This window comes from Triturus cristatus, chromosome 10, assembly GCF_964204655.1.
Source record: "Triturus cristatus chromosome 10, aTriCri1.1, whole genome shotgun sequence".
NCBI classification, from domain to species: domain Eukaryota; kingdom Metazoa; phylum Chordata; class Amphibia; order Caudata; family Salamandridae; genus Triturus; species Triturus cristatus.
The window spans coordinates 69,873,310-69,900,159 of NC_140593.1; the positions used below are offsets into that span (position 1 = coordinate 69,873,310).

The following is a 26,850-nucleotide window of genomic DNA, read 5'->3' on the forward strand; positions in this document are numbered from 1 at the left end:
CCTGATGGCCCTTTAGCTCCGGCTTTTGTTATGGACGAAGCTGTAATCTGATGAGCCCTCTCCCCACCTGCATGTTGCTGCTCTGAACAAAAAAAGACAACATGCAGGCGCTGCTGAAAGGGTCCTGTGTCAGAAAATTACCACTGGGATAAGTTCAGCATATTTCTGTAGGGCACAACCTCTTGGCAGGGTATACGTCGTCTACTCTCTGAAAATAGTGGGTCGACTACCCCCAGGAAGTTCTCCAGTGCCCAGTCCAGCAGGGATTGCCATTTCTGGGCACCACAAGTGTCGTCCACGCTATTCTCCTTATCATAGCTTGTTTGCAGCAAGGGGCAGTGGGCCAGAGTTTGGGAGAAAGAAACAAGGATGAGTGCCACAAGGGCAGTTTGTGTAGGATCCTCAGTCATGCTGCTGGAGGTGAGGACAGCGTGCCTCACCATAAAAGAGAATGGTAGCACAGAGAGATGGCGAGAGGGCCACACGAAACAGTAAGACATCCGAAGAAAAAAAAGAGACTTACCTTCGGTGACAATGTTTCTGGTGGATTCCGAATCTTCCCACAGATTCCTCTTCTTATGAACTTTCCTTCCAGGCATTAGACTGGTCCAGAAAAGTTTGTCCCCAGACAGATCACCTCAGTGTTATCAGGCGACCCTATGAGGCTTCTCCTGCAGCTCTGTCTCCAGACACTGAGGCATGCAGAGAGGACAAGGAAAGCAAAGACAGCAACATATACATACATGTTGGCATATCTTGGGACCTTCTTAATCATTACACCAACTCCTCCATGCAGGAGGATGGGTGGTGACGGATATGCAGGAATATTATGTACCCACCAAATATATTACCGAAGGTAAACAACTTTTTCTTCTGATGGATACATATGCAAAGATAACTGTGTAGTCAAAAGGGAGGTGTCACACCTGGGATGTCCCTGGATACAGCCATAGAGGCAGCCATGGCACTTGTCGAGTGGGCAGTGAGAGGCCAGTGGAAAACTGTTCTTAGTCAGGGCATAGCAGGTCTTGATAGAGAATGGCCCAACGTGAAATGGTACAATAGGTCACTGCCTTGCCATTTTCAGCTCTGGTGAAGTCCGTAAAGAGGGGATCATCTAATCTGCCTCCTCTCATGCAGTCGATGTAGTAGGACACCACACAACTCGGGTCCAGCCTATGCAACCATTACTTCTCATTGGTTGAATGAGTAGGGGGGAAGATCAAAGGGTAATAGAGTGGCCCATATGAAATGAAGAAACTACTTGGGGTCAACCTGACAGGCACTCGCAATGACAGGGTCAGGCAGCCAGGAGTTTTATATGCACTAATGCACATAACCTTAGCCACTGTTTGCCAGTCAGAAGATCTCACAACCCTGAGGGTAGTGGCCTCATCCGTCCTTCAAAGCCTTGTGAGATACTCCCCTGATGAGGGGGTGGGGATCAATGACAGATTCAGCCTTGAGTGCTTCAGGTTTAGGCCCTGCGGTCCATTGGGCTGACTATCAATGACGCTCACACAACCCTTTCCTAACATCACAGAATGGGGGGGTGGGATTAGTAAGTCTCACTGAACCCCCCGCACTCTGTGACGAGTTTGGGATGGTCCTACTCTTATTGACTGACCCATATTAAGGTTCACTGAGGAGCGGAGGTGGCAGGATCTTTCATTTTCATTCCAGCTTCTTCCTGAGCCAAGTACTTCTCCCTCCCGCTAGTCCTGCCTTTCACCACTGCAAGCCGGCAAGTGTCTCATTTAAATGTTTTGGTGTGTAGGTATGTGTATTGGTGAGCATGCAATGTGTGCTAGTGTATGCTTTTGAATCGGTGAGTGTGTATGGGTGGGTGTGAGTATGTGCACGTGTGTGCTTGTGGATGGTTGGAAGTGAGTGTGTGCCCACCACATCATGGCTCAAAGTTATCTGTCAGCACTGATAAAAAGAATGGGTGGGTACAAAGGCCAAACCTGTCCTAGGAGAAAACTGTGAAAGGTGAACTAAACGAGAGGGACTGAAGTCTTCGGACCCCACAAGCTGAAGTTATTGCCACCAACAATAGTGTCTTCAAGATAAGAAGCCAAACTGGGCAGCTGTTCATTGGCTCAAATGGAATTGAGATAGAACATGTCAACACAAGAAGATTCGGATTCCACTCAGGCATCAAAGTGTGGGCGGAAAATAGTAAAGCCCACCTGTTAAATAAATGTTTCACTAGTGGTGATATAAACAGGCGAGGCTGCTCAGGAAGACACAAGTGCCCAGAATCTCCTAAGTGTAACGACCATCAGACCCTGCGGTCTATGGGGCGATAAAAATCACAAGACATCAGAAAGACTACATTTAAAGGGGTTGAGGCCTTCCAACTCACACTACTGGATGAACGTGTTCCATCGACCAACATGAAAGGACATAGCAGGCTTTCTAGTCGGTAAGTTGATGTCTGCGACTTCTTCAGAAAGGCAGAAGGACTCTAGCTTGCATCGCTCAATCTACAAGTGTGCAGCCTCAGCATCTGAGGACTGGGGGCATCTTGCTGGGAGCGGAGATCAACTCTGTGCAGGAGAGGAAGGGGTGGCCAAATGCAGAGTGCCAAGAGATCTCCATACCAGATCTTCGTTGCCCACTCTGGAGTAAACAGCATTAGCTGCACCGGATCTCTCCTGCACGTACTGCAGTCGCTAGACAGAAGTGGTCTTGGCAAGAACACAAACGCAGGCCCCGAGACCAGCTGAACCTGAATTGCGTCACCATGGATCCATCCGGAGTGAAATTTATGGTAGAAGATGTGGCGAAGAGCTCCATGAAGGGAAACGCCAGTGTGGAGAATATTGCCTCTACCACCTTGGGATGTAGCTTCAACTTGTGGCCCACGAGCGAGGGCAGTCGTTTTCACACTGATGGAGCTATTGAGATGGGCTGCCACTCGAAAGACTCCCCGTAACTGTGCCCATGTTGACAAGAGGATCGCCTCCCCACATAGGGTCCATGATCCCACACCACTCGGATTGCTGATATAATGGACGCTGGTGGCGTTGTCAGACAGAATCTGAATGTTGCTCCCTGAGATGGTAGGAGAATCCCTTCATGGCAAGGCAGACTGTCTGCAGCTCAAACACATATGTACAGGCACTTCTCTCATGCAGTCAAAAGGCTCCAAATTGTCATCTCCGCTAGGCCAGCAGCCCATCCCAGCAAAGAGGTGGTACATGACCATGGCAGCCTGATCGTGTGGAGGGCTGTAAGAATGACTCAATAAAAGGTTGCGGGGAGGGGGGGTCCATTCACCACTGTAGACAGGGATAAACCGATTAGGAGATCTGGGGCTCCCCTGATGAACGAGCTAAAGTGCTCTCAGGCACCTGTGAAGGGCACGCATCCGCCGTTAGGCGCTTGGTATCGCCAGGATGCATGAGGCCAGTAGGCCACGCAGTCGCAGGACTTGCAGAACTGAGGTTTGAATCGGAGTCAGAGACCTCAGCATTGTCCTGAATATCCAGGATCCTCTGAGAAGGAGCCGCCTTCATGCGGGTCATGTTCAGGACCACCCCCTCTGTGCTGGAGAGAGGTGAGAATTTTGAGCGATGATGGTAAAGCCAAGGCCATGGGGGAGGGTCATCATTTACTGGAGGTGTACCTTACCAGAGCAGGGGACTCCGCTTTCACCCGCCAGGCATCTCAGTGTGCAACTACATGGACTCCTGACTGTCGCAGTAAAGCCACCACAGCTGCCAGCACTCTTGTAAAGACGCGCCGTGCGGTTGCCGATCCAAATGGTAGGACTGTGAATCGATCGTGCTGGGGCCCGCTGCTGTGAACGTCAGAGAATGTCTGTTGGTGGGAAGAACTAAAAAATGAAAATAGGCATCCTGGAGCTCCATGGAGACAAACTGATCTCCCGCATTCAGGACCAGCCAGACTTGTCCATGGAACAGCATCCTCAACTTGTCATGCCAACTGAACAAGTTTAGAAGGTGAAGTTCCAAGATGTTCTGAGGTCTTCATCCTTCTTGGGGAGCAGAATTCTCTGCCACTTTTCCAGAGACATCACTTCTATGGCCCTCTGTTCAGCGCCTCCACAATTGAGGCTTGTGTTGACTAGTACATCCTTGTGCAAGAAGGGAAGCAGAGAGGCAGGGAGGGTAGGGTAGGGCGTAGTGCTTGGAAATTAACTTGATGATCAAGAGGTCTGTCGTGACTGTCTCCCAGTTGATGGAGAAAAGAGACCCACCGTACCTCCACCAGAAAGTGATGTATGGGTGGGCAGAGGGTTTGAGAGAGCAAAGCTGGCAGAGGATGGTGGAGACTATATTTCCTCTTGCTGTTTATGAAGATGCCTACATCCGCCCCTGCTTCTGAAGGACGGGGAAAGCTCTCCACCAATAACAATAATAATCCATATTTGGAAAGCACAAACATGTCACCCCTTAAGGTCTCAAGGCACAGGGTCCATCAGGGAGATGAAGTGAGCTATTGCCCAGTGTCATACGGTGCTGAGCTGCCGCCTGCGATCGAACAATGAGCCCCACGCTCTGGAGTCAGACGCTCTGGCCGCTGTGCCACACCTCCCCCAAGATGCAACAGGGTCTCATTGAACAATGGCAATGGCTCTGCCACCGAGGAGGGTTGTCATATATCAGTCAAAATGTTCGACTTTGCCCCTGCACAGGGCGACTATTCGGAGAGCTACAAATGCAGACACACTGTTATACACTGCACACTGTTCCTACTGCCATCATGATCCAACTCACTGTTATACACTGTGCACCGTTCCTGCTGCCATCATGATCCAACTCACTGTTATACACTGTGCACCGTTCCTGCTGCCATCATGATCCAACTCACTGTTATACACTGTGCACCGTTCCTGCTGCCATCATGATCCAACTCACTGTTATACACTGCACACTGTTCCTACTGCCATCATGATCCAACTCACTGGTATACACTCTGCACCGTTCCTGCTGCCATCATGATCCAACTCACTGTTATACACTGTGCACCGTTCCTGCTGCCATCATGATCCAACTCACTGTTCTACACTGTGCACCGTTCCTGCTGCCATCATGATCCAACTCACTGTTATACACTGTGCACCGTTCCTGCTGCCATCATGATCCAACTCACTGTTATACACTGCACACTGTTCCTGCTGCCATCATGCTCCAACTCACTGTTATACACTCTGCACCGTTCCTGCTGCCATCATGATCCAACTCACTGTTATACACTGTGCACCGTTCCTGCTGCCATCATGATCCAACTCACTGTTATACACTCTGCACCGTTCCTGCTGCCATCATGATCCAACTCACTGTTATACACTGTGCACCGTTCCTGCTGCCATCATGATCCAACTCACTGTTATACACTGTGCACCGTTCCTGCTGCCATCATGATCCAACTCACTGTTATACACTCTGCACCGTTCCTGCTGCCATCATGATCCAACTCACTGTTATACACTGTGCACCGTTCCTGCTGCCATCATGATCCAACTCACTGTTATACACTCTGCACCGTTCCTGCTGCCATCATGATCCAACTCACTGTTATACACTGTGCACCGTTCCTGCTGCCATCATGATCCAACTCACTGTTATACACTGTGCACCGTTCCTGCTGCCATCATGATCCAACTCACTGTTATACACTGCACACTGTTCCTACTGCCATCATGATCCAACTCACTGTTATACACTCTGCACCGTTCCTGCTGCCATCATGATCCAACTCACTGTTATACACTGCACACTGTTCCTGCTGCCATCATGGTCCAACTCACTGTTATACACTGCACACTGTTACTGCTGCCATCATGATCCAACTCACTGTTGTACACTCCGCACCGTTCCTACTGCCATCATGATCCAACTCACTGTTATACACTGTGCACCGTTCCTACTGCCATCATGATCCAACTCACTGTTATACACTGTGCACCGTTCCTGCTGCCATCATGATCCAACTCACTGTTATACACTGCGCACTGTTCCTACTGCCATCATGATCCAACTCACTGTTATACACTCCACACCGTTCCTACTGCCATCATGATCCAACTCACTGTTATACACTGCACACTGTTCCTGCTGCCATCATGGTCCAACTCACTGTTATACACTCTGCACCGTTCCTGCTGCCATCATGGTCCAACTCACTGTTATACACTCTGCACCGTTCCTGCTGCCATCATGATCCAACTCACTGTTATACACTGCGCACCGTTCCTGCTGCCATCATGATCCAACTCACTGTTATACACTGCACACTGTTCCTACTGCCATCATGATCCAACTCACTGTTATACACTGCGCACTGTTCCTACTGCCATCATGATCCAACTCACTGTTATACACTGCGCACTGTTCCTACTGCCATCATGATCCAACTCACTGTTATACACTCCACACCGTTCCTACTGCCATCATGATCCAACTCACTGTTATACACTGCGCACCGTTCCTACTGCCATCATGATCCAACTCACTGTTACACACTGCGCACCGTTCCTGCTGCCATCATGATCCAACTCACTGTTATACACTGTGCACCGTTCCTACTGCCATCATGATCCAACTCACTGTTATACACTGCACACTGTTCCTGCTGCCATCATGGTCCAACTCACTGTTATACACTCTGCACCGTTCCTGCTGCCATCATGATCCAACTCACTGTTATACACTGCGCACCGTTCCTGCTGCCATCATGATCCAACTCACTGTTATACACTGCACACTGTTCCTGCTGCCATCATGGTCCAACTCACTGTTATACACTGCACACTGTTACTGCTGCCATCATGATCCAACTCACTGTTATACACTGTGCACCGTTCCTACTGCCATCATGATCCAACTCACTGTTATACACTCTGCACCGTTCCTGCTGCCATCATGATCCAACTCACTGTTATACACTGCACACTGTTCCTGCTGCCATCATGATCCAACTCACTGTTATACACTGTGCACCGTTCCTACTGCCATCATGATCCAACTCACTGTTATACACTGTGCACCGTTCCTGCTGCCATCATGATCCAACTCACTGTTATACACTCTGCACCGTTCCTACTGCCATCATGATCCAACTCACTGTTATACACTGCACACTGTTCCTGCTGCCATCATGATCCAACTCACTGTTATACACTCCGCACCGTTCCTGCTGCCATCATGATCCAACTCACTGTTATACACTCCGCACCGTTCCTGCTGCCATCATGATCCAACTCACTGTTATACACTCTGCACCGTTCCTGCTGCCATCATGATCCAACTCACTGTTATACACTGCGCACCGTTCCTGCTGCCATCATGATCCAACTCACTGTTATACACTGCGCACCGTTCCTACTGCCATCATGATCCAACTCACTGTTATACACTCTGCACCGTTCCTGCTGCCATCATGATCCAACTCACTGTTATACACTGCGCACCGTTCCTGCTGCCATCATGATCCAACTCACTGTTATACACTCCGCACCGTTCCTACTGCCATCATGATCCAACTCACTGTTATACACTCCGCACCGTTCCTGCTGCCATCATGATCCAACTCACTGTTATACACTGTGCACCGTTCCTGCTGCCATCATGATCCAACTCACTGTTATACACTCCGCACCGTTCCTGCTGCCATCATGATCCAACTCACTGTTATACACTCCGCACCGTTCCTGCTGCCATCATGATCCAACTCACTGTTATACACTCCGCACCGTTCCTGCTGCCATCATGATCCAACTCACTGTTATACACTCTGCACCGTTCCTGCTGCCATCATGATCCAACTCACTGTTATACACTCCGCACCGTTCCTACTGCCATCATGATCCAACTCATTGTTATACACTGCACACTGTTCCTGCTGCCATCATGATCCAACTCACTTTTATACACTCTGCACCGTTCCTGCTGCCATCATGATCCAACTCACTGTTATACACTGCACACTGTTCCTGCTGCCATCATGATCCAACTCACTGTTATACACTCTGCACCGTTCCTACTGCCATCATGATCCAACTCATTGTTATACACTGCACACTGTTCCTGCTGCCATCATGATCCAACTCACTGTTATACACTCTGCACCGTTCCTACTGCCATCATGATCCAACTCACTGTTATACACTCTGCACCGTTCCTACTGCCATCATGATCCAACTCATTGTTATACACTGCACACTGTTCCTGCTGCCATCATGATCCAACTCACTGTTATACACTCTGCACCGTTCCTGCTGCCATCATGATCCAACTCACTGTTATACACTGTGCACCGTTCCTGCTGCCATCATGATCCAACTCACTGTTATACACTGTGCACCGTTCCTGCTGCCATCATGATCCAACTCACTGTTATACACTCCGCACCGTTCCTACTGCCATCATGATCCAACTCACTGTTATACACTGTGCACCGTTCCTACTGCCATCATGATCCAACTCACTGTTATACACTGCGCACCGTTCCTGCTGCCATCATGATCCAACTCACTGTTATACACTGCGCACCGTTCCTGCTGCCATCATGATCCAACTCACTGTTATACACTCTGCACCGTTCCTGCTGCCATCATGATTTCACTGTTATACACTCCGCACCGTTCCTACTGCCATCATGATCCAACTCACTGTTATACACTGCACACTGTTCCTGCTGCCATCATGATCCAACTCACTGTTATACACTGCACACTGTTCCTGCTGCCATCATGATCCAACTCACTGTTATACACTGCACACCGTTCCTGCTGCCATCATGATCCAACTCACTGTTATACACTGCGCACCGTTCCTGCTGCCATCATGATCCAACTCACTGTTATACACTCTGCACCGTTCCTGCTGCCATCATGATCCAACTCACTGTTATACACTGTGCACCGTTCCTGCTGCCATCATGATCCAACTCACTGTTATACACTGCGCACCGTTCCTGCTGCCATCATGATCCAACTCACTGTTATACACTGTGCACCGTTCCTGCTGCCATCATGATCCAACTCACTGTTCTACACTCCGCACCGTTCCTGCTGCCATCATGATCCAACTCACTGTTCTACACTCCGCACCGTTCCTGCTGCCATCATGATCCAACTCACTGTTCTACACTCTGCACCGTTCCTGCTGCCATCATGATCCAACTCACTGTTATACACTCTGCACCGTTCCTGCTGCCATCATGATCCAACTCACTGTTCTACACTGCGCACTGTTCCTGCTGCCATCATGATCCAAATCTGTTCAACCTTCAACATGCCCGAGACACCGATTACTCATCATGCCAGTAACAAATGAGATCATCAGTGATGTCATGCATGGGTGCATGACTGGGGTTGTTTATTATATTTGGGGATTATCATTAGGTCTCACCTATCAGACCACCCAAGCTGCCTGGTTACGAAAGACTTAGTGTGGGCTTACAGTGAGGAGCTTTCAGGCCACCCACTGCCTACCAATGCTTGTTTTAGTTGTCACTGTCATATTCTTGGCATATTATTCAGAGCTTTCCTTCATCATCGCGTGCTTGTCCCTCCCCTAGAGCATACCCTCTCTACCATCCTTTTGATTGGTTTACTTGTATCCGCCCAAAGCTCACTTTCAGAGAACTACTGTTTACCTCTCACTCGAGACAGCGGATGCGCCGCGGCTTCCGGGACATTTTGTTAGCTTTCCGGGGCTTGGACCCTGCCCACTGCTTACCATTGGATGGCTCCATCGTCACTCTCATAGTACCCCCAGGGGCACCCCGCTCACCCCCTTTCCCCAAATTAGGTTACCCCCCAAAGAAGACACAAGAAACAGTTGTAGTTGGGTAACAAATGCTGCAGGATTTATTACATAATTCCAGGATATGTAATAGGTGGGTTATCTTACGGGCGATCCAAGGGCAGGCGGCCATCTACTTCACCTGCCCCGCCTGATGAGCCGGGCAGCACGGGAACGACCCGCAAGCGCTGCCCCCCAAGTGATTCTTTTTTCGATCACGTGCCGTTGTCATTTTACTCACGCCCCCCCTCTCGGGGCGGAGCGTCGCATAGCAAGCCCCCGGTTGTTCAGGCCCACAACCGCCCGCAGGCCTAGCGGGGCGCCGACCGGCTTCCGGGACCTCTCTGGAGGCTCCTCGTTTTGGCTCAGGCACCACGTGGTGCCGCGCAGAGGTACCCTTTGTACCGGCCTGCTTCCAGATCGCCCTGTAACTCCGCCTGCAACGAAAAGAAAACATTAAAACGTTCAAACCAAAAACCCCACCCCACCACACCATGCCGGGTAAGCGGAAGGGAGGGAAAAGGCGAGGTGGGCGACAAAGAGGTCGCCAGTGAGGGTGGGGGAAGGCTAAATAGCCTTCCCCTCACACCTGGGCCCGGAAGTGACGCGCCTTTCGCGTCACTTCCGGCCCCTGACAAGGAGGGGGGCACGATCAGAATCCCTGCCCCCGCCCCCCCCCCGAAGTAGGGAGTGGGGAGGGGTGACCTGGGCCCCGGGGCCACTAAGGCGCCGACCGCCGATTGGCCCCCTGCGGGGGCCGCGGTCAGCGGCATAGTACCCCCAGGGGCACCCCGCTCACCCCCTTTCCCCAAATTAGGTTACCCCCCAAAGAAGACACAAGAAACAGTTGTAGTTGGGTAACAAATGCTGCAGGATTTATTACATAATTCCAGGATATGTAATAGGTGGGTTATCTTACGGGCGATCCAAGGGCAGGCGGCCATCTACTTCACCTGCCCCGCCTGATGAGCCGGGCAGCACGGGAACGACCCGCAAGCGCTGCCCCCCAAGTGATTCTTTTTTCGATCACGTGCCGTTGTCATTTTACTCACGCCCCCCCTCTCGGGGCGGAGCGTCGCATAGCAAGCCCCCGGTTGTTCAGGCCCACAACCGCCCGCAGGCCTAGCGGGGCGCCGACCGGCTTCCGGGACCTCTCTGGAGGCTCCTCGTTTTGGCTCAGGCACCACGTGGTGCCGCGCAGAGGTACCCTTTGTACCGGCCTGCTTCCAGATCGCCCTGTAACTCCGCCACAGCCCTGGAGGCGGCTAACCGTCGCAACCAGGGCCCCCCACCAACCTAGATCTTTACCTGCACCCGCTATTCACCAATGCTTCGCCTAAATCCAATAAAAACAGGTCCATGCCTATTTGGGAGAGGTGTACTCCATCCATGTCGAAGTACCCCTTCACATTCCCCCGAATCATTTCATGGCGAATAAAGCCCAAACCCCTTTGGGCTGTGAACTTACGCATTGCTCCATTAATGCGCCTCCTGGAGTGCTCTACCGCTTCAAAGGATTTAGCTCCCCGCCAAGACCTGCGGGGGATGATCTCTGACCACACGATCTCACACTCGCCCAGACGTTTGCAGATTTCCCCTAAGTCTCTTTTCATGGCTAATAACAGCAATCGTCTCCCTAGGGTAACAAGGTCGTTACCGCCCAGGTGTATCAACAACAGGTGGGGCAAGGTGGACCCGTGTGCTCTTAGTCTCTGCTCGATCTTATTCCTGAGTTCGAACCATCTCATCCCCGGCACCCCCATCCATTCAACTTCGGTCTGAGGGAAGTGTCGCATCCAATTTCGGTGCAATGCCCATTGGGCCGCCCGGGCGACAAATGAATGCCCGATCACCCACACCACTCGCCCTAATAAAGAGGAGACATGGTGTACACACAAGTTATTTAATCAGAAAAGGTGATTTCAACGATACACACCATAAGTCACAAACACATTACTAACAGCTGCCTCACGGGCGAACATATATCTTATAGGAATCAGATTCCCAACGCCCCAGTTTCTTCACCTGAGCGGCCTCTAACCCCGCCAGGTGAGCGGCGGTGGCAGCGCCAATGCGGAAGGAGTGGCTGGAATACCTTCTGTCCGACCGTGCGAGCCCCGCCCTGGCCAAACTAGTCCTGATTACCTGCTCGAACTGGTATCTAGTTACAGGGGTACCATTTGAATGCAACAGGAGATAACCCGGGCCAGGCGGTCTGTGCTCCAAAAATGCCTTTACCCATTGTACTGGGCAGAACCTGGGGTCACCTAAAGGCTGGAGAACCACCCTGACCCCCCGCCCCGCCTGATCGGTCTTGGATTTGCGTAAAAGAATGGTCAGTGACCCGGAGATAGACACATCTGAAATTCCCAGCGCATCTCCTGAATAGTCGACCTTGGACCTAGCCACTAACTCACTGACTCGAAAAGCCCCGAAGAACGCTAAGCAGAATGTGGCTGAAAACAGCGTGGCTTCGTAAAGAGAGTAGGTGACTGACTCGAGGGCCCCTAGCATGCCTTTCAGGATTTCAAAATCAATGGGCGCTCGATTATCAGGGGCCCTGGGCTCCTCCCTAGCCCAACCCTTCAAGGCGGCCCGGATGGGATAGGAGTTAGTGGGATCCGCCCCGCCAGACAACCTAGTGTCGTGGCTTACGGCTGCCAAGTGACTGCCCACCCATGAACGGCTCTTCCCTTGTCCCCTCGCCCACACCAGAAATGCTCGGACCTGGGACACCATCGCAGCCCCTGAAGTACCCAGTGCTACAGAAGTCGCTCTGAATGTTGCCATGTGGGCGCTGTAACGCCTCCTGGTACCTGGGGCCAGAGCTCTTTCTCCCATCGCTTTCAGGCTCAGTCCCACTGCAGGATCCTCCATAGATGGTCCGGGAATGGGGTCATCTGCGCTCTCGCCCGCGGCCAGGCCTCCCTGAATCGGAGCCACTGAAAACGAGAAAGAGCGTCAGCTGCCACATTTTGAATCCCCTCAATGTGCCTGGCTTTAAACTCCACATTGATGCGCAGGCAAGCCCGGACCAACTCCCTTAGTAGGCACAGCACCAGCCGGCACCTGGCGGACTGGTTGTTAATTGCCTGAACGACCGCCAAGTTGTCGGACCAGAAAACCACCTTTCTGTCAGACAATGCCGCCGGCCAGAGGTGTAATGCAACAACAATCGGGTAAAGCTCCAACACAGTAATGTTCTTGGTGATCCCACGCCTGCGCCAAACATTGGGCCATCCCTGCGCGCACCATTCTTCGCCCAGGATAGCCCCAAAACCTTCCCTGCCTGAGGCATCTGTGAAAAGGCAAAGTTCTTGACTATCAATCCAGGGCTGCTTCCAAATAACCGTCCCGTTAAAGCAGGCGAGGAATTCGCTCCATACCACCAGATCCTGCTTCAGCCCTGTCCCCAGCTTGACCCAGTGATGTTTCTTTTTTACACCAGCAGTTGCCCTAGCCAGCCGGCGTGCAAAGACCCTCCCCATGGGTATGACCTTTAGCGCAAAATTCAGGGTCCCTAGCAGGCATTGGACTTCACCTAGAGTAGCCTTGTCCCTACCCAGTAGATCGCAGATCTCCTGACGCAGGGCCTGTACCTTATCCGCAGGGAGTCGGGACACGCCGTTTACCGTGTCCAACTCGATGCCCAAGAATACCAAAACCTGCGCCGGACCCTCGGTCTTACCAGGAGCTAAAGGTACGCCCAAGTGTCCTGCCAATTCCTTGAAACATTGCAGCGCCCGTGCACAATCTTGCGAGTCAGCTCCCCCGATGAACAGGAAATCATCCAGGTAGTGGGTCACTCCCTCAATGCCATACCTGTTTGTTAAGGCCCACTGTAGGAAGGAGCTGAACGCCTCAAAGTACGCACAAGACACCGAGCATCCCATGGGCATACACCTATCATAAAAGACCTGGTCCCCCCACCTGAAGCCCAGAAGGTGTTGGCTGTCCGGGTGTACTGGCAGGAGCCTGAAGGCAGATTCGATATCAGACTTAGCCAACCAGGCTCCCTTCCCTGCCCTCCTGATCATGTCGACTGCCAGGTCTAGGGAGCAGTAGGACACTGAGCATTTACCTTCGTCCAACCAGGAATTCACGGAGTCCCCTTCTGGGTGTGAAAGGTTGTGGATAAGCCGGAAAGCCCCCGGCTCCTTTTTAGGTACCACCCCCAGTGGGGAAATCACAAAATGGGGCATAGGGGGTGAGGAAAATGGGCCCGCCACCCTGCCCAAAGACACCTCCTTTGCTATTTTATCAAGCACTACCTCCGGGTGTTCCCTAGCTGATTTCTGATTCTCCGCATCCCTGCTCACTAAGGGGCCTTGATAAGGAATGCGGAAACCGTCTAAGAAACCCTCAGAAATGAGGGACCCTTCCTTGCTAGTGTAACCGCGGAGTGCGCTGAGGAGGTTCTTTACGCGGATGGGAGAGGGGCCTTTCACATGATGGTGCGGGGCTAGGTCATGCGCGCTGGCAGCTGAGTACGCAGGGGGCCAAAGCGCAGGAGGGGGGGAAGCCCCCGGGCTACTTGCTCGATGAAGGCTTGTCGGGGGTGTCGCGCTTGGAGCATGCGGTAGCGGCGTGGGGGGCCCCGCACACGCTGCAGTTGTGGGCAAAACGGCATGATTTGTCCCAGGAGCAGAACCCCGCATTGAAGAGCCTGCAAGTTCCAGGAGACCGTGCCCGAAAGCCAGGCCTGCGACCCCCCCCACGCCCCCCCCGAAAGGGCTTCCTGCTCTCCCATTTCTTCTCTTTTTTATCCTCTTTCTCCTTGCTCTTTACACCGCTCTCTGCACCTGACTTCGTCGTAGACCCCTCAGTATGCTTGCCCATGTGTTTTACCCATAAACGGACCTCCAACTGGTCCCATTCAAGATCTGGGCAGATTGCTCTCTGTCTGCGGAAGTCACAGTCGTAGTGGTACCATCCCATGCCCCCACCCTTAGCAGCCTCTTCAGTAATCACGCTTGCGTAGTGGAAGAGACCAGGCCCTTCATCTGGGAATTTCTCCACTATCACTGCCGCAAAAATGGCAAAGGCCTGACCCCAAGTCACAATATTTTTGGTGGGATATACATGATACCGCACCCGCTTGTCCTCTTCCTTGTTGCCCATCCTCCTGGTATCTACCCCCTCAGCCCCATGCATGAGAAGGGTGAAGATGTCAATAAATTCCCTGCGCCAAATCCCTTCTTTGGCCACTAGAGGGACCATCCAAGCGAGTGAACAGCGGCCCGATACTAGCGGGGCCGTGGTAACTAGAGGCTTAGGTGCTACGGCTAGCGTTGGTGCCGGCGTCGCTACCACTGGGGGAACCACTACTGCAGTATCGACCGCACTTGCCGCGCTCTCGGCCACAGCAGCAGCTGGGGGTGTGGGCCGCGGAGGAGGTTCCAACGCAGCCGGCGGTTGACACCACACCTGCGTAAAGCCCCCCGGCGCCGGGTGAACAGTCGGCGGCGGTGGGGCGGCCGGACTAACCCCTAGGGGTGACCTGGCAAGCAGCAGACCGGATCTGACCTCAGCCATGAAGTCTTTTAAAGTGTCTGAAAGCTTACCCAACTCCTCTGCTGAGGCAAATGTCGCCTGGGGCGGGCCAGGCAGTCCGTTGTGCGCCCCCGTCCCCAAGCTAACCGCCGCCTGGGGGGGGGGCGCTGGGGCCCTGTGGGGAGGGCCCGCTCTATTCCGAGCCGGTGGTTGTTCAACCGGAAACTCTTTGCTCGTGGGGCGGCGGATTCTTTTCGATCGTGACGGGCCCGCAACCTCCCCTACATCCTTATCCGTAGCCGGACCGTCCATCGCTATCCCAGAGTCTGGGGTGGTACTGGCTTTCAATAGTTCCGTGGCCCAAGCTAAACCCTTGGCCCTCGTCAGCTCCAAGAAAGCGGCAATCCGTGCTTCCTCCGAAGTGTCCGGCACGGACTCCTCAACCTGTGTCCCTGGTGTGAAAAGGGGGGGGGATAATCCTTGGCTGTCCATCACTTAGCAGTTGTTCTCTCTTATCTGCAATTGGGAAAGAGAGAAAGTTAACCGCCTGCTCACCCCCTTTGAGGTTAGTTCTTCGCTCCTGAGTGCCACATGCTACTCCAAGAGGTACCCCCATCCCCCAACTGCCCGTACTTACTCCCAACTGAGCCCCGAATACGGACGGTGTTTGTCTCGCGTCTCTCTGTCGCCAATTAATAAAACCTCCAGCCAGTGAAAGCGGACGAATGTACTGCAAAAGAAACCAGCATAAGGGCAAGAAATATGCATACACGAAATTGCGTGGCTGCGCGCGAGAAAAAGGGGGTGGGGGGGGGGGGGGGGGGAGGGGAAGGGAGAGGTCACAGGTGCTCATACAAATCACGTTATCACGTTTAACCATGCAGACCCTGTTCGCGTCTGCCCTCATCCCCACCTTGAACCTGGCAAGCAACATGGTGCTCGCTTGCGCCCCACCCCCGTACTACCTTCCTGTCGCCCATTTGGCCCAAAATTACAGTCTCGCGCGAACGAACACGACCCAATCTCCATTCATTTGCCGTTATTGTAGCGTGCTTACTAAATTATTGGCACACCTTTACATTACATATACAGGCACGGAGGCCCACTCACTGTCCTTGCACCAAAATTGTACAGTACCCGCGCTGCCCAAAAGGGGAGACGCGAGCACAAAGTCACAGGGAGATTGTCATTACCCAGAAACACAGGAGGATCAGCGTTGCAACCGAACTCGAACCCCGGTCCCCAGACCCAAGCCTGCTAACGTGGCTCGACACAATGGCCTCACTAAAAGGCACACTTTACTTCAACTATCCAGGGAAACAGAGAACGCACCTCGCACCCTGTGCCCACTGAATGCAGTGGAACATAATTTATGACTACAACCTCCCGCGGCGTAGCGATCTCGTTCAGGCTGTTACGCTCCCCCACTGCGCATCGGAAACATTGCTGCTTCCGGACTCCCTGCCCTGCCCCTGGCCAGAGACTGCAGAAAGCACTGGTTAGCCCCAGAGGGAGGCCACGAGGGGCTCGCTGCCCCCCCCGTCCTCCCCAAAAGCAATGACCCTCAGGAGCAGTCGTGTGGTGCTGTACACGAGCACCGAAGACAGTGCCAGGAGATGGAGCGCTGTGCGTACGCCCCGTGAAAATTGGACCGGGGCACGTGAAGATGAATAATTCGCTTCGCCCAAGACCACACTGACTGTGAAGTGGTGCAGACGGCTAGACCCAGGCACATAGAGAAAGACGGAGACTAATAGAAATAGATAAGAACAAATAAAAAGATCTAGAGATAACTAAAGAATGGACACAACCACATTTGATGAGCTGTGTAGTGTCAAAGAGAGAGAGAGCAGCACAGCACCATTTTGATTAAGATATTGTGTGTTTCTCCCTGTCTGTGCTGGAGCACTTTTGTCTGCCTTGTGCTACGCACTATTGTGCAAAGCCATCTCTGTAATGTACCGCCTGGATTTTGGACTGGAAGTGTACCCTGCCACTATAAAATTCTGTGCTTACACATAATTTAAAATTGTTATCCATTAGAGCACCCCATCCAGGGACATCCCCCCCTTGTGCCGGAGGGCGGGACGAAGTGCTCGCCCAGGCCATACCTAGCAACCCGGAACCCCGCACCCGATGCAGTGCCACTAGCAAGGCACTGTTCAACGATACCAGATTGAAAGCATGACCGGGCGCGGGTGTCCCAAGAAACGGCTGGCACAAAGCTGAGAACCCTGGGCGTTCTGTGATAATCCCGCGGCCCCTGAAAACAAAACGGGGGGTGACTGGCCACGCGGCGTGCCACAGAATACAATTTAAAAGCACGTCTCCGTAGAGACAGAAACGTTTCCCCTGCGCCTTGGTTCTACCATGAATAGCAGCCATGATATTCAAAACCCACGTCTCCGTAGAGACAGAAACGTTTCCCCAGCGCCTTTGACCTCTCGACGGCTTTACCATATGCGCATTTGCCCCCTGAGCTGTCCTGCCTGCTCAGCCCTCTCGCGCCTCGCTGCGCCGTAATTGCAGGCTGATACCCCCCAACTAAGCGCCGACGTGCCCCGCCGAGTGTAGGGGGGGGGGGGGGGGGTCACCGGAGACCGACCAAATATTCGCAACCGGCCGACAATCCCCGCACAAAAGGACGGGCGTAAATTCCCCCCCCCCGGCCAAGACCCAGGAGAGGCTAGCCACCCAACGCACATCCGACACCAAGGCCCTGAGCCATCGTGGCCCAACTTGCGCCCCCCCCGCCCGCGGCTATCCGGGCCGCAGGGCCCCGTCGACCTGGTACTGCCCAGGGACGGGGCCGGGGCGAGAAGGGTTAAGCAAGACTCACCTAGACAGCAAATGGTGACGGTGGGACCCGCGAGGCGATGTCGACGGCCACAAAACCCCGAGACAGCGACGACTGACCGAGGTGGGCAAAAGGCGAGGTGGGCGACAAAGAGGTCGCCAGTGAGGGTGGGGGAAGGCTAAATAGCCTTCCCCTCACACCTGGGCCCGGAAGTGACGCGCCTTTCGCGTCACTTCCGGCCCCTGACAAGGAGGGGGGCACGATCAGAATCCCTGCCCCCGCCCCCCCCCGAAGTAGGGAGTGGGGAGGGGTGACCTGGGCCCCGGGGCCACTAAGGCGCCGACCGCCGATTGGCCCCCTGCGGGGGCCGCGGTCAGCGGCATTTCATTGCTTCTCTTTGGTCAGCGCGTGCCAGCTTCACTTCTTCGTGTGTTTGTCCCCCAGAAGCTTTGCCACAGTTCGGCTTCATTTTGGCATCTGGAATCTTTCCACTGCTTGCGCATTTACGGAGGTACTTTAAACTTTTTTTAGTTGTAGCACTCCCAAAGAAATGATGGTTTGCAGGGCGCCCCCCCCCCCCCCCCCACTCCGCGTTGTTGTTGCTCATTCCTTTTGTTGTGTCACTTGCCCCGGTGAGCTTTACCTCCTCCTCCCTCCGTGCTCCTACTTGCCCCTAAGGTCATGTCTCTCCCACGTTCTTGCTTGCCCCACTGCCTCCCACGTGGTTGCTTGTCCTGACCCCACTTCCCACGATAAACAAGCATTGGCAAGCCAATAGTTTTCATCTGTGTAAGCTTTACCAATCCCGTTTCTAAGCCATGTTGTACTGCAGCAGAGCAGCTGTGCAGCATGGTTAAAAAAAGTTAAAACACAAACAAGAACGCCATCGAGCGGTAAGCGTTTTTTTTTTATAAACTCTTTCAGCTGTGCTGCTGTACATTACAGCTAGAAAAGTCGAAAAAGCCAACAGATCTCGCGTGGGCAAGACTTACTGACTTTGCCATTGCTTGTTTGTTTTTGGTTAAGCATTCCCCGAGTGCACGTTTATTGCGGATCTCTTCCTAGTGTGCTGCTCAGCCCGCCCAGTAACCGCGCCCGTGATCCGTGTTGCTCTCTCCCTCATCGGCTTCTCACTTCCTGCTCTACCCCTGCGCCACCTGCTCTTCTCTCCTTTATATGCTTCTTCTCTCCCTTCTTCCACCTGCTCTTCTCTCCTTTATATGCTTCTCTCCCTTCTTCCACTTGCTCTTCTCTCCTTTATATGCTTCTTCTCTCCCTTCTTCCACCTGCTCTTCTCTCCTTTATATGCTTCTTCTCTCCCTTCCTCCACCTGCTCTTCTTGTTTATATGCTTCTTCTCTCCCTTCTTCCACCTGCTCTTCTCTCCTCTATATGCTTCTTCTCTCCCTTCTTCCACCTTCTCTTCTCTCCTTTATATGCTTCTTCTCTCCCTTCTTCCACCTTCTCTTCTCTCCTCTATATGCTTCTTCTCTCCCTTCTTCCACCTTCTCTTCTCTCCTTTATATGCTTCTTCTCTCCCTTCTTCCACCTTCTCTTCTCTCCTCTATATGCTTCTTCTCTCCCTTCTTCCACCTTCTCTTCTCTCCTTTATATGCTTCTTCTCTCCTTTCTTCTACCTGCTCTTCTCTCCTTTATATGCTTCTTCTCCCCCGTCTTCCACCTGCTCTTCTCTCCTTTATATGCTTTTTCTCTCCCTTCTTCCACCTGTTCTTCTCTATATGCTTCTTCTCTCCCTTCTTCCACCTGCTCTTCTCTCCTTTATATGCTTCTTCTCCCCCTTCTTCCACCTTCTCTTCTCTATATGCTTCTTCTCTCCCTTCCTCCACCTGCTCTTCTCTCCTTTATATGCTTCTTCTCTCCCTTCCTCCACCTGCTCTTCTCTCCTTTATATGCTTCTTCTCTCCCTTCTTCCACCTGCTCTTCTCTCTTTTATACACGTCTTCTCCCCCTTCTTCCACCTGCTCTTCTCTCCCTTCTTCCACCTGCTCTTCTCTCCTTTATATGATTTTTCTCTCCCTTCTTCCACCTGATCTTCTCTATATGCTTCTTCTCTCCCTTCTTCCACCTGCTCTTCTCTCCTTTATACGCTTCTTCTCACCCTTCTTCGACCTTCTCTCATGCTTTATATGCTTCTTCTCTCCCTTCTTCCACCTGCTCTTCTCTCCTTTATATGCTTCTTCTCTCCCTTCTTCCACCTGCTCTTCTCTCCTTTATACGCTTCTTCTCTCCCTTCTTCCACCTGCTCTTCTCTCCTTTATATGATTTTTCTCTCCCTTCTTCCACCTTCTCTTCTCTATATGCTTCTTCTCTCCCTTGCTCCACCTGCTCTTCTCTCCTTTATATGCTTCTTCTCTCCCTTCTTCCACCTGCTCTTCTCTCTTTTATACACGTCTTCTCTCCCTTCTTCCACCTGCTCTTCTCTCCTTTATATGCTTCTCCCCCTTCTTCCACCTGCTCTTCTCTCCTTTATATGCTTCTTCTCTCCCTTCTTCCACCTGCTCTTCTCTCCTTTATATGCTTCTCCCCCTTCTTCCACCTGCTCTTCTCTCCTTTATACGCTTCTTCTCTCCCTTCTTCCACCTGCTCTTCTCTCCTTTATATGCTTCTCCCCCTTCTTCCACCTGCTCTTCTCTCCTTTATACGCTTCTTCTCTCCCTTCTTCCACCTGCTCTCCTCCTTTATACGCTTCTTCTCTCCCTTCTTCCACCTGCTCTTCTCTCCTTTATACGCTTCTTCTCTCCCTTCTTCCACCTGCTCTCCTCCTTCATATGCTTCTTCTCTCCCTTCTTCCACCTGCTCTTCTCTCCTTTATATGCTTCTTCTCTCCCTTCTTCCACCTGCTCTCCTCCTTTATACGCTTCTTCTCTCCCTTCTTCCACCTGCTCTTCTCTCCTTTATACGCTTCTTCTCTCCCTTCTTCCACCTGCTCTTCTCTCCTTTATATGCTTCTCCCCCTTCTTCCACCTGCTCCTCTCCTTTATACGCTTCTTCTCACCCTTCTTCCACCTTCTCTCCTCCTTTATATGCTTCTTCTTTCCTCTATATATGCTTCTTTTCTCCCTTCTCTCCTTTATACGCTTCTTCTCTCCCTTCTTCCACCTGCTCTTCTCTCCTTTATATGCTTCTTCTCTCCCTTCTTCCACCTGCTCTTCTCTCCTTTATACGCTTCTTCTCTCCCTTCTTCTTCCAGCTCTTCTCTCCTTTATACGCTTCTTCTCTCTCTTCTTCCACCTGCTCTTCTCTCCTTTATATGATTTTTCTCTCCCTTCTTCCACCTGCTCTTCTCTATATGCTTCTTCTCTCTCTTCTTCCACCTGCTCTTCTCTCCTTTATATGCTTCTTCTCTCCCTTCTTCTACCTGCTCTCCTCCTTTATATGCTTCTTCTCTCCCTTCTTCCACCTGCTCTTCTCTCCTTTATATGCTTCTTCTCTCCTTTTCCACCTTCTCTTCTCTCCTTTATATGCTTCTTCTCTCCCTTCTTCTACCTGCTCTTCTCTCCTTTATATGCTTCTTCTCTCCCTTCTTCTACCTGCTCTTCTCTCCTTTATATGCTTCTTCTCTCCCTTCTTCCACTTGCTCTTCTCCTTTATATGCTTCTTCTCTCCCTTCTTCCACCTGCTCTTCTCCTTTATATGATTCTTCTCTCCTTTCTTCCACCTGCTCTTCTCTCCTTTATATGCTTCTTCTCTCCCTTCTTCGACCTGCTCTTCTCTCCTTTATACGCTTCTTCTCACCCTTCTTCCACCTTCTCTCCTGCTTTATATGCTTCTCTCCCTTCTTCCACCTGCTCTCCTCCTTTATATGCTTCTTCTTTCCTCTTTATATGCTTCTTCTCTCCCTTCTCTCCTTTATACGCTTCTCTCCTTTCTTCCACCTGCTCTTCTCTCCTTTATATGCTTCTTCTCTCCCTTCTTCCACCTGCTCTTCTCTCCTTTATACGCTTCTTCTCTCCCTTCTTCTTCCAGCTCTTCTCTCCTTTATACGCTTCTTCTCTCCCTTCTTCCACCTGCTCTTCTCTCCTTTATATGCTTCTTCTCTCCCTTCTTCTACCTGCTCTCCTCCTTTATATGCTTCTTCTCTCCCTTCTTCCACTTGCTCTTCTCCTATATATGCTGCTTCTCTCCCTTCTTCCACCTGCTCTCCTCCTTTATATGCTTCTCTCCCTTCTTCCACCTGCTCTTCTCTCCTTTATATGCTTCTTCTCGCCCTTCTTCCACCTTCTCTTCTCTCCTTTATATGCTTCTTCTCTCCCTTCGTCCACCTGCTCTTCTTGTTTATATGCTTCTTCTCTCCTTTCTTCCACCTGCTCTTCTCTCCTTTATATGCTTCTTCTCTCCCTTCTTCCACCTGCTCTTCTCTCTTTTATACACGTCTTCTCTCCCTTCTTCCACCTGCTCTTCTCTCCTTTATATGCTTCTCCCCCTTCTTCCACCTGCTCTTCTCTATATGCTTCTTCTCTCCCTTCTTCCACCTGCTCTTCTCTCCTTTATATGCTTCTCCCCCTTCTTCCACCTGCTCTTCTCTCCTTTATACGCTTCTTCTCTCCCTTCTTCCACCTGCTCTCCTCCTTTATACGCTTCTTCTCTCCCTTCTTCCACCTGCTCTTCTCTCCTTTATACGCTTCTTCTCTCCCTTCTTCCACCTGCTCTTCTCTCCTTTATATGCTTCTTCTCTCCCTTCTTCCACCTGCTCTTCTCTCCTTTATATGCTTCTCCCCCTTCTTCCACCTGCTCTTCTCCCCTTTATATGCTTCTTCTCTCCCCTCTTCCACTTGCTGTTCTCTCCTTTATACGATTCTTCTCTCCCTTCTACCTGCTCTTCTCTCCTTTATACGCTTCTTCCCTCCCTTCTTCTACCTGCTCTCCTCCTTTATAAACTTCTTCTCTCCCTTCTTCCACTTGCTCTTCTCTCCTTTATATGCTTCTTCTCTCCCTTCTTCCACCTGCTCTTCTCCTTTATATGCTTCTCCCCCTTCTTCCACCTGCTCTTCTCTCATTTATACGCTTCTTCTCACCCTTCTTCCACCTTCTCTCCTGCTTTATATGCTTCTTCTCTCCCTTCTTCTACCTGCTCTCCTCCTTTATATGCTTCTTCTTTCCTCTATATATGCTTCTTCTCTCCCTTCTCTCCTTTATACGCTTCTTCTCTCCCTTCTTCCACCTGCTCTTCTCTCCTTTATATGCTTCTCTCCCTTCTTCCACCTGCTCTTCTCTCCTTTATATGATTTTTCTCTCCCTTCTTCCACCTGATCTTCTCTATATGCTTCTTCTCTCCCTTCTTCCACCTGCTCTTCTCTCCTTTATACGCTTCTTCTCACCCTTCTTCGACCTTCTCTCATGCTTTATATGCTTCTTCTCTCCCTTCTTCCACCTGCTCTTCTCTCCTTTATATGCTTCTTCTCTCCCTTCTTCCACCTGCTCTTCTCTCCTTTATACGCTTCTTCTCTCCCTTCTTCCACCTGCTCTTCTCTCCTTTATATGATTTTTCTCTCCCTTCTTCCACCTTCTCTTCTCTATATGCTTCTTCTCTCCCTTGCTCCACCTGCTCTTCTCTCCTTTATATGCTTCTTCTCTCCCTTCTTCCACCTGCTCTTCTCTCTTTTATACACGTCTTCTCTCCCTTCTTCCACCTGCTCTTCTCTCCTTTATATGCTTCTCCCCCTTCTTCCACCTGCTCTTCTCTCCTTTATATGCTTCTTCTCTCCCTTCTTCCACCTGCTCTTCTCTCCTTTATATGCTTCTCCCCCTTCTTCCACCTGCTCTTCTCTCCTTTATACGCTTCTTCTCTCCCTTCTTCCACCTGCTCTTCTCTCCTTTATATGCTTCTCCCCCTTCTTCCACCTGCTCTTCTCTCCTTTATACGCTTCTTCTCTCCCTTCTTCCACCTGCTCTCCTCCTTTATACGCTTCTTCTCTCCCTTCTTCCACCTGCTCTTCTCTCCTTTATACGCTTCTTCTCTCCCTTCTTCCACCTGCTCTCCTCCTTCATATGCTTCTTCTCTCCCTTCTTCCACCTGCTCTTCTCTCCTTTATATGCTTCTTCTCTCCCTTCTTCCACCTGCTCTCCTCCTTTATACGCTTCTTCTCTCCCTTCTTCCACCTGCTCTTCTCTCCTTTATACGCTTCTTCTCTCCCTTCTTCCACCTGCTCTTCTCTCCTTTATATGCTTCTCCCCCTTCTTCCACCTGCTCCTCTCCTTTATACGCTTCTTCTCACCCTTCTTCCACCTTCTCTCCTCCTTTATATGCTTCTTCTTTCCTCTATATATGCTTCTTTTCTCCCTTCTCTCCTTTATACGCTTCTTCTCTCCCTTCTTCCACCTGCTCTTCTCTCCTTTATATGCTTCTTCTCTCCCTTCTTCCACCTGCTCTTCTCTCCTTTATACGCTTCTTCTCTCCCTTCTTCTTCCAGCTCTTCTCTCCTTTATACGCTTCTTCTCTTTCTTCTTCCACCTGCTCTTCTCTCCTTTATATGATTTTTCTCTCCCTTCTTCCACCTGCTCTTCTCTATATGCTTCTTCTCTCTCTTCTTCCACCTGCTCTTCTCTCCTTTATATGCTTCTTCTCTCCCTTCTTCTACCTGCTCTCCTCCTTTATATGCTTCTTCTCTCCCTTCTTCCACCTGCTCTTCTCTCCTTTATATGCTTCTTCTCTCCTTTTCCACCTTCTCTTCTCTCCTTTATATGCTTCTTCTCTCCCTTCTTCTACCTGCTCTTCTCTCCTTTATATGCTTCTTCTCTCCCTTCTTCTACCTGCTCTTCTCTCCTTTATATGCTTCTTCTCTCCCTTCTTCCACTTGCTCTTCTCCTTTATATGCTTCTTCTCTCCCTTCTTCCACCTGCTCTTCTCCTTTATATGATTCTTCTCTCCTTTCTTCCACCTGCTCTTCTCTCCTTTATATGCTTCTTCTCTCCCTTCTTCGACCTGCTCTTCTCTCCTTTATACGCTTCTTCTCACCCTTCTTCCACCTTCTCTCCTGCTTTATATGCTTCTTCTCTCCCTTCTTCCACCTGCTCTCCTCCTTTATATGCTTCTTCTTTCCTCTTTATATGCTTCTTCTCTCCCTTCTCTCCTTTATACGCTTCTCTCCTTTCTTCCACCTGCTCTTCTCTCCTTTATATGCTTCTTCTCTCCCTTCTTCCACCTGCTCTTCTCTCCTTTATACGCTTCTTCTCTCCCTTCTTCTTCCAGCTCTTCTCTCCTTTATACGCTTCTTCTCTCCCTTCTTCCACCTGCTCTTCTCTCCTTTATATGCTTCTTCTCTCCCTTCTTCTACCTGCTCTCCTCCTTTATATGCTTCTTCTCTCCCTTCTTCCACTTGCTCTTCTCCTATATATGCTGCTTCTCTCCCTTCTTCCACCTGCTCTCCTCCTTTATATGCTTCTCTCCCTTCTTCCACCTGCTCTTCTCTCCTTTATATGCTTCTTCTCGCCCTTCTTCCACCTTCTCTTCTCTCCTTTATATGCTTCTTCTCTCCCTTCGTCCACCTGCTCTTCTTGTTTATATGCTTCTTCTCTCCTTTCTTCCACCTGCTCTTCTCTCCTTTATATGCTTCTTCTCTCCCTTCTTCCACCTGCTCTTCTCTCTTTTATACACGTCTTCTCTCCCTTCTTCCACCTGCTCTTCTCTCCTTTATATGCTTCTCCCCCTTCTTCCACCTGCTCTTCTCTATATGCTTCTTCTCTCCCTTCTTCCACCTGCTCTTCTCTCCTTTATATGCTTCTCCCCCTTCTTCCACCTGCTCTTCTCTCCTTTATACGCTTCTTCTCTCCCTTCTTCCACCTGCTCTCCTCCTTTATACGCTTCTTCTCTCCCTTCTTCCACCTGCTCTTCTCTCCTTTATACGCTTCTTCTCTCCCTTCTTCCACCTGCTCTTCTCTCCTTTATATGCTTCTTCTCTCCCTTCTTCCACCTGCTCTTCTCTCCTTTATATGCTTCTCCCCCTTCTTCCACCTGCTCTTCTCCCCTTTATATGCTTCTTCTCTCCCCTCTTCCACTTGCTGTTCTCTCCTTTATACGATTCTTCTCTCCCTTCTACCTGCTCTTCTCTCCTTTATACGCTTCTTCCCTCCCTTCTTCTACCTGCTCTCCTCCTTTATAAACTTCTTCTCTCCCTTCTTCCACTTGCTCTTCTCTCCTTTATATGCTTCTTCTCTCCCTTCTTCCACCTGCTCTTCTCCTTTATATGGTTCTCCCCCTTCTTCCACCTGCTCTTCTCTCATTTATACGCTTCTTCTCACCCTTCTTCCACCTTCTCTCCTGCTTTATATGCTTCTTCTCTCCCTTCTTCCACCTGCTCTCCTCCTTTATATGCTTCTTCTTTCCTCTATATATGCTTCTTCTCTCCCTTCTCTCCTTTATACGCTTCTTCTCTCCCTTCTTCCACCTGCTCTTCTCTCCTTTATATGCTTCTTCTCTCCCTTCTTCCACCTGCTCTTCTCTATATGCTTCTTCTCTCCCTTCTTCCACCTGCTCTTCTCTCCTTTATATGCTTCTTCTCTCCCTTCTTCTACCTGCTCTCCTCCTTTATATGCTTCTCTCCCTTCTTTCACTTGCTCTTCTCCTATATATGCTGCTTCTCTCCCTTCTTCCACCTGCTCTCCTCCTTTATATGCTTCTCTCCCTTCTTCCACCTGCTCTTCTCTCCTTTATATGCTTCTTCTCTCCCTTCTTCTACCTGCTCTTCTCTCCTTGATATGCTTCTTCTCTACCTTCTTCCACCTGATCATCTCTATATGCTTCTTCTCTCCCTTCTTCCAC

The 26,850-nt window shown here is 50.9% G+C and overlaps 2 protein-coding genes across 6 annotated transcripts in view; both read right to left on the reverse strand.

The window, feature by feature from the left end:
- Positions 1-26,850, reverse strand: part of TBC1D5 (TBC1 domain family member 5) — a 2,224,639-nt gene that overhangs the window by 911,288 nt on the left and 1,286,501 nt on the right. The window lies entirely within an intron of this gene.
- On the reverse strand, positions 9,847-14,155 carry LOC146788852 (uncharacterized). Its single transcript, XM_085629946.1, has 2 exons — positions 12,599-14,155; positions 9,847-10,219 (listed from the first exon to the last, which is right to left on the reverse strand). Exon 1 carries the CDS (start codon positions 13,982-13,984, stop codon positions 12,635-12,637), a length of 1,350 nt encoding a protein of 449 aa, XP_085486072.1. The 5' UTR covers positions 13,985-14,155; the 3' UTR covers positions 9,847-10,219; positions 12,599-12,634.

Coding starts and splice junctions, on each gene's coding strand:
- LOC146788852 (XM_085629946.1), bottom strand. CDS start 13,984: ATGCCCCATTTTGTGATTTCCCCACTGGGGGTGGTACCTAAAAAGGAG.